Genomic DNA, 14154 nt, shown 5'->3' with positions numbered 1-14154 from the left:
AAATAATACTATCGCATATTTTTATTTAACTTTTTGTTAAGTTATTCAAAAGTATCACAAAATAGGCAAAACTAAAACCGTCGCGAAAACTATGCCGAAATTATTGAATTAAAATTATTTTAGAAGACAGTTAATTTTTTTTGTCTTCGAAAACATTGAAAAAAAACCTTAAAAAGTATATTTATATTAGCCTAATCTGGAAATAGGAAAACACAAATTTGAGGAATAAAACATACAAAAGGTATCTTGACAAAAATATGTTAATTTTTAGAATACTGTTTGTATAATTTTAAAGTTATACTAAGGGTATCCTGCCGTTTATCGAAAAGGAATGCAGGTAAATAAGATTTAATTGAAGCTATAGTATATTTGATGAAGACTTTTTCAAATTATTTGAAAATATTGTAAATAATTTTAGCTAAATAGTTTGTTTTGACGTAGACTTACGTCTTTGTCGAAGGTACTGGGGTGTCATTCCAAAAAACCCGGGCCGAAGGCCCTGGATTACTGCGTCATCCGTCAAACGCTTATATCTTCCTTCCCTCTAATCGAATCGACACGATTTATGTGCCATTCGATTCGAAAATTATTCAGCAATTTGCTATAAAACTTTCATTGTTGGCAAAATAGTTTAACTATTGAAACAATTGAATGTTTTAAAATGTTTTCAAAATGCACAGATTTTGCAAGCAAAATGAGCGCTTCCCACTCACGGACGGGAATGTCAAGTACCTATTTTGAGGGGAAAATCATCCGAGCAACGCGACCGAGTGTCGGTCGCGAAAAAGGAGGGGAAGTAGCGGGCCGAAAGGCTATATAAGAACGCGCGCCAGAGCCCATTCTATCATTCACGTCTCAAACGTCGGACCGGCAGCAGCAGCAGCAGCAGGAAAGCTCAGCCCAGAGCAGCAGCAGCAGGAGAGACCAGAGCAACAGCAGCAGGAGAGAGGGACCAGAACTGGAAAAGAAGCGCGCATCGCCTTCTCGACGTCACCGTCAGCCAGTTGCCTCTCGATGGCCGGACCGTTTGGATCTTTCGTGGTTGCCGTGGTTCGGAGTTGCCTCACTCCCCGTCCCTCGTCCCACCCGGGACGAGGCATCAACGAGATGAGGCGCGCGCCTGCTGCCTTCCGCTGAAGAGCCTCTCGTGGGTCAAGCCGTGGTTGTGAAACAACAACTAGCTCGTCGCATTCGCGGCGAGCGTTTCTGAAAGAATTGCGTCGTGTCCAATTCCAAACTGTTGAAAGAGTTGCCCTCATCCCTCGTTCCACCCGGGACGAGGCAGCGAGCTAATTTGAATTTAAATTTCAGGAACAAATTTTGGTCTGGGGGGGCGACGGAATGCACAGCTTTCTGAGGCTGCTCTCGCCCCCAACCCCTCCCCCCATTCGGCTCGCTAAAATTCCTTCGTCTCTTTTGACGTAGACTTACGTCTTTGTCGAAGGTACTGGGGTGTCATTCCAAAAAACCCGGGCCGAAGGCCCTGGAATATTGCGTCATCCGTCAATCGCTTATATCTTCCTACCCTCAAAACGAATCGGCACGATTTTGGTTCCATTCGATTCGAAAATTATTCAGCAATTTGCTATAAAACTTTCATTGTTGGCAAAATAGTTTAACTGTTGAAACAATTGAATGTTGCGCTTCTGAAAGAGTTACGTCGTATTCAATTCCAAACTGTTGAAAGAGTTGTCCTCATCCCCGGGACGAGGCAGCGAACTGCAATAATTTCAATTTAAATTTCAGGAACAAATTTTGGTCTTCGGGGGCGACGGAATGCACAGCTTTCTAAGGCTGCTCTCGTCCCCAACCCCTCTGCCCTCCCCCCATTCTGCTCTTAGCATTCTTGCAAAAATTCATCCAATAAACGCAATCAATTCCCAATTGTTAGTGCTTTTGCCCTCAGGGCATCTGCAACGCTGGAGTGCAAATCAAATTTTGCATCCGGCTTATAAATACCGAGATCAAATTTGCCACCTTGAAAAAACTCCGTCATTGCCACCGCTAGGGTAGCAAATTTGCCACCGAAACAAGCCCACCGCGGGAGGCAAATATGGGTTTTATCATCTTTTGCTCTCGTTTACCTTCAAAATCAATAATTATGTATTGATTCATGCTTAGAAATGCTAAAAATTTATTAGTCTTTTTAATCCTATTGAAAATTTCAAAGAATTTCATTTTTTCGAAAATGTCGACAATGTTAAACAACTTGCTACCCGATTTGATTCTAACCAAACCCACACATCCAAACTTTACGTAGTCTACGCCATTCCGGCTATGTCTGTGACATAACTACTTTGACTTTTCACACAGATTTAAGTACATAAAAAAGACATGTGCACGTTGTTTGAGTTAAACACCATAATTTTGTTAAACAGAATTGTAGGATAGGAATCCATAAACCTAGTTTTTCGTGTATTTGAGTTTGCAGATTTTTGCAGATATTTGAAAAAAAATTTGCAGATAACTCAAAATTTCATCTGGCATCCCTGCTAGTGGGGGGTAATTATGACGTTTGATTGCCTATAAAAACCTCGTAATCGGCCTCGAACTGAAGATAAAAAAGAAAACAGAAGGAAAGTGGCGCTTGACGTTTCGTCACGCGGTGCATGTTTGCAATATTTTTTGATGATTTTTTAAATTAGAAATTCTTAAAAAAAATCAAAAAAATAAAATAAAATTCAAAACATTTAAAGTTATAAAATTGACCAACTAAGTAATTGCAAAACTTAAAGTCCAACAAAACATCAGACTTTTTTATGTATCCAATTTTTGAGTTTATGAATTTTGAACGTTTTAATTATTAAAATTTAAAATTATTAAAACCTATGATTTTTTGGATCTATGCAGAATGTATTTTTAAATTTTAAGAGTTTAATCTCTTCTGATATGTTTTTTTTAATTTCCGAATTTGGCATTTTTTTGAATTTTTGTTTTCAAATTATAAATTTTTGATTTAATTTTAAAATTTAATCATTATTGTTATGGCTTTTCTGACCAAAATACTAAATCCGTCCTTCTAATTTTCGACGTTTTCAAACATTTTAATAATGTTGTTTAAAATTTAGAATTTAGCAACTCAAAAAAATCATAATTTCAAAACTCATCAATTGAAAAATCTCGGGATTTGGATTAAAAAAATAATGCTGTTCAAACTCAAATATACAAAGTCCTCGCTAACTTTTCCGATTTCGATTTTTCTCAAAATTAGTTCAACCCTAAAATGACTCCAAAAACGCTCCGAAGTTTGCTGATTGCTTTAGCAAATTTTTCAAAAATGTTTTGGACATCTTAGGTTATAAAATTGTATTAAAACAGCTCGTACCTAGGCTAGTACAGAAGGCAGTGAAATAAGTATTGTAAAACGTATTCATGAGTAAATAAACACGGTTTTAAAAAGTGAAAAAAAAGATGGCAAAAATGGCAGAATTCAAGGACCTCAAAATTAAGAATCCCAAATTCCTTAATTCAAAAATTTCAAAATTAGGATTAAAAAAATCAAAAAATTAAAAATAAAAGCAAATCAAAAATTTAAATGGTCTTGAATTCGGGCTTGAAGGAATTCGGATAATTGAGATAGAACTGTATTATTTTTTTCATATGCTAAAATTGTTCAAGTTCAAATCCTTCAATTTATTTATTTTTATTTTTTGAATTTTTAAATGATTGAGTTTATGATTTTTTTTTATTTTTAAAATTTTAAATATATCGAGCGTTTGCATTTTGCACTTTAAATATTTCCGTTTATTTGCATTTTAAATTTTTAAATTTCTAAATTTCCTTAATATCATTTTTATAATGTATAAATTTCAAAAATACTACATTTTTCAATTTTCATGTTTCTAATTAAATAAATTTATATATTTTTAAATTTCCAGATTTCCAAATTTAAAATTTTATAAATTTCTAAACTTAAAATTTCTAAATATCTAGATTTTTAAAATTCAAAATTCCGGAATTTCTTAATTTTTAAATTTCTAAGTTTCTTAATTTGCATATTTCAAAATAAAAAAAATAAATTTATAAATTTATAAATTCTAACTTTCAAAATTTTAAAATTTTAAAATTTCTTGATTTCCAAATTTCAATTTTATAAATTTCTAACCATCAAATAACTAGATTATTAAATTTCTAAATTTCGGAATTTCTAAATTTCTTAATTTTTAAATTTCTAAATTTCTAGATTTCTTAATTTGCATATTTCAAAATTAAAAAATAATATAAATTCAATTTTTTTTAATTTCTAAATTTATAAATTCTAACTTAAATTTTTTTTTTAAATTCTAAATTTCCAAATTTCAAATTTTATAAATTTCTAAATTTCAAATTTTTAAATTTTATAAATTTCTAAATTTCAAAACTTCGAAATTTCTAAATAGCTAGATTTTTAAATTTCTGAATTTCAAAATTTCCTAATTTTTAAATTTTTAGATTTCTTAATTTGCATATTTCAAAATTTGAAAGCAAATATTTTTTTAATTTCTAAATTTTATATCATTAAATTTCTAAATTTAAAGTTTCATAAATTAGTATATTTTTTCTGGATTTATAAATTCTAACTGTCAAAATTTTCAAATTTCAAGATTTATTAATTTCTATATCTCTATATTATTTTTTTTTAAGTTTCAAAATTTCAAAAATTTATATATATTTCTAGATTTATAAATTTTTATAATTCGAATACTCTAGATCTCTAATTTTCTAGATTTCTAAATTTAAAAATTTCGAGATTAATCAATTTCTATATTTCTTAATTTCTAAATTTCGAGATTTCTTACTTTCCTCTAGAAGCAATTTCAAAAATTGCAGATTTTAAAAAAATTAAATATCTAAATTTCAAATGTTTAATTTTTATTTGGATTTGTGCATTTTAGTTTTTTTAAAGTATTTTTTTTGATTTTTTTACTTTTTTTTTAAATATAAATGTAAATTTGTTTGGAATATTGAAATGTTCGGATAAATTTCACTGAAAAAAAGTATGCAATAATTTTTCTAGTGTCCCAGACTATGCCTCTACGCATTTTTTTTACAATACAATGCTGTAAAAACATGAAAAAATTAGATAGGCAAAATATAATGATAGGAGGTGGTAGAATTGGCCGAATACTACCAAAAACAAACAAAAAATAAACTAGATAAATGCAAATTAAAATACTTAAAATTAAACAAGAAAAACATAAAACAAGAGAAGTAAAGTTTCCCGTAGAACAAAAGTTACTCAAAACGACCTCCTGAACACGGGAAAAACAAAAAAAAAAATAAAAAAAATCTGGGCAATAGAGAGTGTATTTTGAAATTTTGTTTTTTTTTTTTAATTTCTGATTTTAAATTTTTTGTAATTCTAGAATTAAAAAAGAACCCCATCATATAAAATTATACATTATACTTTACAACTTACCTGTGCTTAGAGATAAAGTCATGCTTTCGGAATTATAAATAAGATGAACGAAACCGATTAAAGCAGTTACACAAAACGAATAATTTATTAGTGTAGCTTACGAGTTAAACAAGTCCAAACATTTTTGTGTCTTCTCAGCAGAATCATGTTCTTTTATTTTATTTCATTATCATTTTATTTCTGTTTTGTTTCTGTGGTGAATGTATTGTGTGGTTCTGTTGTTGGTTTTTTCTGTAGTCTTCCTGTAGTCTCACTGCAACTGCGGCAAAAACAACTGCGCGTAAATGATCATGTTCAGATAGAGCAGCACAAAAATGACCGTGGCCGCCTTCTGGTGTCCGTATCACTTCTTCTTCGGATCCTTCAACCCCGCGCCGGCGTTAAACTTAAAGAAGATAATGTCCCCGTCCTCGACGGTGTAGTTCCGGCCCTGCTGCCGATACTTGCCTGCAGCTTTGGCGCCCGCTTCGCTGCCCTCCTCCTTAAAATCGTTGAAATGCATCACCTCAGCCATGATGAAACCCTTCTCAAAGTCGGTGTGAATCCGGCCGGCCGCTTGCGGGGCCTTCGTTCCGCGCTGGATGGTCCACGCCTTCACCTCGTCCGGTCCCGCCGTGAAGAAGTACTCCAACTGCAGCGCCTTGTAGCCCGTCGTGATGATTTTGTCCAGCATCGAGGTGCACTTGGTTTCGTCCTCGTACGCCTTCCGGTCGGCCGGATCTTCCTTTTCCGCCAGCGTGTGCTCAAACAGGCCGGAGAATGGGATCAACGGGGCGCCCGGGTCATTCTTGTCGATCCACTCCTTGATCTTGGGCAGCCACTTGTTCTTCTTGCGGATAAAGTCCTTCTCCGACAGGTTGGTCAGATAGATGTTCGGCTTGGACGTCAGGAACAGGTACTTGTTCAGCACTTCGATGTCGTGGGCGGACCAGTCGGCGAAGCGGATGTGCTTCTTCTCGTCCACCAGCACCTCCTTGATCTTCACCAGCGTTTCCTGCGAACAGAGGGAGAAAGATGGTATCAATCAATAAATGATTTGCAAATCACAATACCCGCTGGCCGGCAGCGAAATTATGGGAAATTTTAGAAACGTACCTAAGTAATTTTTAAAAATCAACGAAAGCAATAGGGTCCTAAAGCCTTATGTCAATTTTAATGTACAACGGTAAATAACACGATCAAAAACCCTTTTTAATCACTTTTTTTCATTTAAATACAAAAAAAAATAAAAGGCAACATTTTTATGAAGGAGCAACTACGATCTCCTTGGAATGAGCTGTCGAGTAGGACCTTTTCTGTCAAGAAGGGCCGCGAAGTATTTTTTTCAAAATTGATTTAGAAATTCATTTTAAATCCTTTGCGGTCATAAAAAGAATCAGAAAAATAAGCTTTATCGCTGTGAACAATAATATCACAAATTTAGGCTGAATTTTAGGAGCCAATTATCTAAATTTCAGTATAAAAATCGTAATTTTTATTAAAAAAAAGTCATAGTCGAATTTACCCCAATTTTTTTTAAATATAACAAAATGTGTTCTTAAGTCACAGAAAAGATTCCAAAAAGTTCAAACCAAAAAAATGAATTCCATTTCCGGCTTCGTGAAGAATTGCTCTAGTTAAAAATTAGGTCCTAAAATTAAGATTAAATTTGTGATATTATTGTTCTCAATGAAAAACCTTATTTTTCTGAGTACATTGAATTTTTGTACGACCACAGAGGGTTTTAAATGAATTTGTAAATCGGTTTTAAAAATTAACTTCGCGGTCCTTCTCGACAGAAAAGGTCCTACTTGACAGCTCGTTCCAAAGGGGACCATAGTTAATCATAATTTCATTTATATACATAAAAACTTATATAGGGCCAGGACCCTATTGTTTAAATTTCTAAATCTTCAAATTCATTGGAACATAATTTTTTTTTTTAAATTTTAGAATTTTTGAATATATGATTTGATGAGTTTAGAAATTTATGAATCAATGAATTTGTGAATTTAAGATTTTTTAGGATTTGAGAATCAACGATTTTCTTTGGTAAATTCGTATTTTTTTAAATCGAATTTTAAAAATTCAAATCTCATAGTTTTTAAAATTTAAGATTTTTGTTCTTTTTGATTTTTTTATATAATTCTCGTGACATTCGAAACTTGTTTCATTTTTCTCTGAAACAAATGACATGTTCATTGTTTTCAGTAAAAGAAAATTTAAAAGTATTTTAGAATATGATATTTAAAAAAAATATTGAAAGCCGATGGAAAAACGGCTTTGTTTACAACTATTAATTCCGTCCACGAAGCTTAGGTCCTTTTGAAAACTAACTCGATATTTTTTTTAGTTTTTATTATTTTTTTTATTTGAAGCTTCTCTGGGATGTTGATGTTTATTTCATCAAGGTGACTCAGAAGAGAGTTCAAGTGGTCATTTTCAACCGTGATTGGGCGAAGATTTTAAGTTTAGATTTTATTTTTATATTTTAGAATTTTTGAAGAAATTTTAGATATTCTGAATTATTATTTTTAAATTTAGGTTCTATTTTTATTGAATCTTTTTTTAGATTTTTTAACTTATATTAAGGTTGAAAATTTAAAAAAAAATCCTTAAATGAAAAAAAAAAACAAATTATTTTAAAAATCCTAATACTTAAAAAAATTAGTCTGACATTAAAAAAAATAACTCTGAAATGAAAAAATATATATAAAAATAAAGAACATAAAAATTAAAAATGCTGAAAATGGATATAAATAATGAATGAAAATTAAAAAAATATGATGATTTATGAAATTAATAAACTCAATATACATAGAAAAGATTATTTAGATTATTTTATTTTCTAAATTGAATTTATAAATTTAATAAATTATCATAATTTTTAACTTTTTTTAATTATTTATATCCATTTTCAGCATTTTTAATTTGTATGTTCTTTTATTTTATATATATTTATCCATTTGAGTTTTTTTTTTGTTGTCAGACAATTTTTTTTGGGTTTTAGGATTTTTAAAAGAAATTGTGTTTTTCATTTAAGACTTTATTTAAATTTTCAACCTTAATAAATAAGTTATAAAATCCAAAAAAAAAAATTCAATAAAAATAGAAGCTTAAATATAAAAAATAATATTCAAATAATCTAAATTTCTACAAAAATTTAAAAATTTAAAAATAAAACATAAATTTAAAATTGAAAAATAAATAAACTCTGAAATGAAAAAAAAATAGAACGCAAAATAAAAAAATAATGAGTTAAATAATAAAAATGTTAAAAAATGTAAGAATTTTTTTTAAAATGAATTCCTCAAACCAAAAATCCCAAACGTAAAAAAAAAATGTCCCGCATTTACATTTCGGATAACCGAGAAAGATCTGTGTATATTTTATTCAATGGCCAGGATTATTGAAGTAATAATTTTACGTTTTTTAAATGTAAAATTATCGTGGCAATGAATTTTTAGATTATTGAACTTTTATTTTTTTTTAATTTAAATTTTAAACGAAAAAAAAACTAAAAAAGGAAATATATTTGAAGATTTCGTGCATCCTTCTTAGTAACGGAGCTATTCGACTATGGCAAACAAACAATCAAACTCACATTTTTTTTGTGTTTGACAGTTCGCCAAACTCGCAAACTTGTTTGCGGCAAACTCGAAGGCTGACGTTTCTGCAAACAAATGCGGGCAAACAATCAGAGCAAGCAAATTATTAAAAAGTTTGTTTGTTTGTTTGTCATAGTTTAATACTTCCTTAAGTGTCGCTAAAATGCGAAAATTTGTTCTCATGAAAATTTAAATTTATTTTTTGGTTTTGATGCAGTTATTTTCGATCATCAAATGTAAAACGATTAATTAGAATAAAAATAAATATACAAAAAAAAAAGAATTCTAAAACATTTCGGAAATTTCTGATACCAGCGTAACTTTTTTCATGTTTAATGATGATTTTATAGAAAATCAACAAGTTTATTTTTTTTCAAAAAATTAGTTTATTAATTCATAAACTCATTCTCACAACCAGTTTGAACCAGAGCAGAAAAAATAATACAGCAAAAACTGCAAAAACAAAAGAAACTGCTAAAACGTATAGTTTTAAAATAATAAAAGCAATTAAAATTCAAAAACTTTAACAATTTGCATTCTAGCCAGTAATTTTTCAAGATTTGGTCGAAATCAAAGCGAACTCCAGCCGATTGATTTTTTAGTGCACGCAGAAAAATAAGGCATATTTGAATCAACAAAACGTTTTGTTGATTTGAAAATCAATATTTTTTTTGAATCAACGCCAAACGTCAAAGCAACTTTTACAAAACAACAAAAGATTTTTGTGGAATTGAGAAAATCAAGGTTTGTTTCAACGCAAAATCGGCGTTGATTATATTTAACAAAATTTTTGTTGAAACAAACCTCGTACAGGCTGATTCTACAAAACAATTTTCTGCGTGTGAGAATTGTGTTGTTACACGCTTATCCAAAATAATTCATTATTATTACTCAATTACGTTGGTTGCGTGCCTCAGTTTCAAGTGTGTTTTTTAATCCAACAAAATCTGGGTATATTTCACACAAATTTAGTTTTGTTGTTGTTGTTGTTTATGCCAAATAACTCATTACAGAGTTTATTCTACTCAGATTTCGTCAAGAATATTTTTTGAAGATTTTTTTTTATCACAGTTGGAAAACTTCGAGTTGAAAGTTTAGGTAAATTTACATAAAAAGAGTGGAATTAACAAGCATTATTCAAGCTTAAAGAAAACATTTTAAGTTTTTTAAATGGCAGATATTTTAAACTTTATTTCCAAAAATTGTCATTACTTTGCTGTTTTGCTTTCAACTGGATAGATCACTTGCTGAACGATCATGACACCGATTCACCACTCATCATCTCTGCACCAAGCCCAAGACCACATAGGTGGAACTCCATACAACCTGTTAGCTCAAAAAGTGGGACGATTGTTGAGTTCTGGCACTGGTATAGTGGAAATTCGTCCACGCTTGTCACAGCCTACTCAGCATCAACAACTGTAAAATTTGAATCTATTATATCGCTTGCAAATTGACAGAACAAAACATGTATACCAGTTGTATGCTGACAGAAGTTTAAATTACAGTAATCAATCGTACGGAAGTTCGTATCAATCGTACAAGAGTTTTCAGTAAAACTCGCACAAAAGTATCTTGCGTAATTCAAGCATTCATTCATTAAATGCCTCATGTTGCTTTGGAGACGCGATTTCTTTGCTAATAATTCAATTTTGATGCTCTTCCTCAACAATTAAAGCTCTCCCTCGTGATTTACTGATGGACGATGGGTTGATAACGTCGTTGATTTGGAAATTGAGATGAACAGATTTAAGAGCTGCGAATCTCCTCCTCTTCCCATATTTTTGTTCGATGTCAAAAAATTCAAGCCATGTCAACTACCTAAATACCTGTTTGCAATCGAATAAAATGATGAGCCATGATATTTGAAAATGCTGTTTTTAATGCACAGTTTTTTCCGGCATTTTGAAGCAGGAAAGGTAAAAGAATCGCAAAAACAAACGGCCAACACGAGAGTCACACGAGAGGCAAAACGAAAATTCAAAGCATGGAGTGCTGCGATTTTGTTTACTTGAGGCAACTTTTCAGTATACCAGTTTTGATTGGACGAGGGGTCAATGCATATTTCATGTAGCCGGTGCCTGTTTACGATTTAATAAAATTATCAACTAAGTTTTAACTTAAAACACTAGAAGCATTTTTTTTAAATGATCGAAAAAGGATAAAATTTGGAATATAAAAAAAAACTTGCTAGAAATTTGAAATTTGGTTGTGAGTGATACAAATACATATGACACATTCCGGCGTTGCAACGTCACGAAATTTTCTTTTTTTTTTTGCGAAATATGTCTCGTATGATATTAAAACGGTTTTAATAAAACTTGTTCCAAATACCGCGCACTAGACTCCAATCCAGAGGTCGCCGGTTCGAATCCCGCGGCGGGCGCTCTAAAATTCTTTGTGTAAATATGGGTATTCGGCGCCGTCGCTCCGTGCCCTACTTTCATACACTTAGGAGCCCAGGGCGGCGAAGTCCTTGTACATAAAAAGGAAGACACTAGTGGTTGGTACTAGCAATGGTGGCCGACAGCTATAAAGTCAACTTCGTTTTTTTTTTGTTCCAAATATAAATATCGTTACAAATACGGATTGGAAATTGAATTTTCTACAAGCAGTGACTATGGAAGACTTATTTTAAGTGAGAAATAGCGGGCTGAAGTCCTTTTTGGTTTCATACAAATTGATAAGCATAATTTAGTTATTATAAACATTTCTAATTGTTAATCCAGCTGCGATTGAAGATTGAATCAATAAAACACCGAATAAATAATTAAAATGTAAGACTTATCAGTATCGTATCGTTTTTGTCACTAGAGAATGAGCCATATGCATATTATGAAAAACATCAAGAAAAATATTATGAACAACAATCGAACAAATGTTGTTTTGCGCTACTATAAGCAAGAATTGGGCACAGATGAAAAAGAAAATAGAATTAGGATAAAATTGTGGTCAAGAAATGGGACCAGATTAAATAAAAATAAGGATTACTCTTGGATTACTCACTAGCTACATCTTCTGACAAATATTATTAGAATCTACAGAACAACGACAACATCAAGGGATGTGTATGTGTGTGACAAATTGTCCAAGGCATTGTGCACATTGAAATCAATCATCGTAATCGGCTATGAAATTATTTGGCTGGCCGGAAACATTGTTTTCAAATGAGGCAAGTTTTGTGAAAGAGTTCTGTTGAAAATACTGATTACGTTTAATTGCACGCTAAGTCAACAATATGTTCTCGATGGAAATAAATGCAATTATCAGAATGAAAAATAATTTTCCACTTTTTATAATTTTATGAAATTTAAAATATTCTAATTACATGCACTATGGACGACCCTTTGATGCAAAACTGCCATAAAAACTTGTCGAAAAGTTGGAGCTCTCCACCGCTAGAGGCAGCACCGTGCATGTCCTCGTTTTTGAACCTCAAGTTCCACGGATGTGCCCAAGACCATTATTAACCACAGTTTGATATCGTGATGACTGTCCAGAAAGCTAACAAAAGAATCCACCGTCCATCCGCCACATCATCGATGAATCGGTGGTGGGTGGTCTAATCCAATAAACACCTCTCTCACTGTATCCATACTACATCTATCTAATCAAGTGTTAAATATCTCCCTCTCTACACTGATTTGATTTGATTGGAATTCAATTTGCTGTGCAGTGTCATTGCGTGAATAAGGACCGAACTTTGAAGAGTTGACCTTTGACTGTTTCGCGTGACGTATCATATTTCATTGGGGTTGGGGGATTACGATAGGTGATTTGATGATCGATTCAAATCTGTAGGAAATTGATTGAATTACTCCCCGTTCAACCCATTATGGTTGGTGAATGATTAATGAGTGAAATTGACACAGCTGGTGGGTTTGGGCACGTGTTGCTTTCTCACTGAAAAATTGAGTTATTTGGAATTTCAAATTATTGTTAAAATTTAATCAAAGCAGAAGGTTTAAAATTTAAAGCGAAAGAATTCTAACAAGATACATTGTTGCTGAAGTGAGCCAGAAATTTCTATCATCAAAATTTCACCTCGGCAATAAACTCAAATCAGAAATCAATTTAACTCAAACGAGAAAATAACCTTCACATTCCTAATGTGATATAATTTCTGTGCACTTTTCCTCGAAAAATAACAACTCTCAAACCAGCAAAATAACAACAATTTTGCTGCTCGTCAATTACCAATAAAAAAAAGTGCGCCACAATGCCCCGCGTGCAATCCAAATCGCCCAAACTACCAACCAACTATTTACCGGATGAACTAGAGATAGATAGCCCCCTTCTCTCTAAGAAAATGCGGGTCACTAACCATCAGGCATCAGCAGCTCGTCGGCAAGATGTTCAGTTTAACACCTGGAGGGTGACTTTTATCACATTGCGCGTTGGCACAAAGTCAAAAGAGCACGAAAAGTTAAAAGATTTTTTTTTAGTTTAATTCTTTTAAAAAACGTAATTTTTAAACAAATTGATTTGAAAAAAATATAAATAAAATTCTGCTGACAAATTTCTCAAAAAAGTCTTTAAACAAAATAGTGATTATTTTTTCATAATTGTGTAGCTAAATCGCTTTGACTGTTGGCGGGTTGCCAATCAGTGTGTAATCTGTCACATACTCAAAACATGTACACTGGCTTACTTATTTTTGTTTGTTTTTTAACAACTCTAACTTTTTGAAAAACGAAGCAGTTAGAAATTTGCTGGTTAGGCAGTAATTATTGTTAAGGATAGACGTGACTCTGATGGTCACCGTGTTTCTTGCTAATTTCAGATTAAAAGTGGGCAAATTTGATTATTTATTCACTAAAATTTGGAAAAGCAGCTCATTTTTCGATTTCGATGGAGAGTTTATAAATATTAATTTTTAGCAGCAATTTCGTAGTTATAGCTATAAAACTTTTCAAAACTATTTGAAATTTAATGAAAACCTTTCCGTTAGTATTTTTTTTTATTTTGGGGAAAAAAAGACATGAAAAAATACCTTACTTTTCGTTTACATTTACATGAGAAAACGATTTTTAAAAATTTGTATTATAGTCTTTTCAGTTCATTTCATGTTAAATTTTCAATGCACACAATTACTATTTGATAATGTAATAAGTTTCAAAGTATAAATCTCGGGTTACTTTTCAAAAGGTCCTAAGCGCAGTTGAAAAC

The 14154-nt window shown here is 31.6% G+C and overlaps 1 protein-coding gene across 1 annotated transcript in view; it reads right to left on the bottom strand.

Annotated features, from left to right (window-relative positions):
• Positions 1–5646: 5646 nt before the first annotated feature.
• Positions 5647–14154, bottom strand: part of LOC120414540 (obg-like ATPase 1) — a 50865-nt gene continuing 42357 nt past the window's right edge. Inside the window, exon 6 of the mRNA XM_039575754.2 lies at positions 5647–6392. Coding sequence (XP_039431688.1) covers positions 5742–6392 — 651 coding nt within the window. The 3' untranslated portion in view covers positions 5647–5741. The remainder of the gene's footprint in view (positions 6393–14154) is intronic.

This window comes from Culex pipiens, chromosome 1, assembly GCF_016801865.2.
Source record: "Culex pipiens pallens isolate TS chromosome 1, TS_CPP_V2, whole genome shotgun sequence".
Taxonomy (NCBI): Eukaryota; Metazoa; Arthropoda; class Insecta; order Diptera; family Culicidae; genus Culex; species Culex pipiens.
Note: the sequence above shows the minus strand (reverse complement) of the source record. Positions and strands in the feature narration are given on the sequence as shown.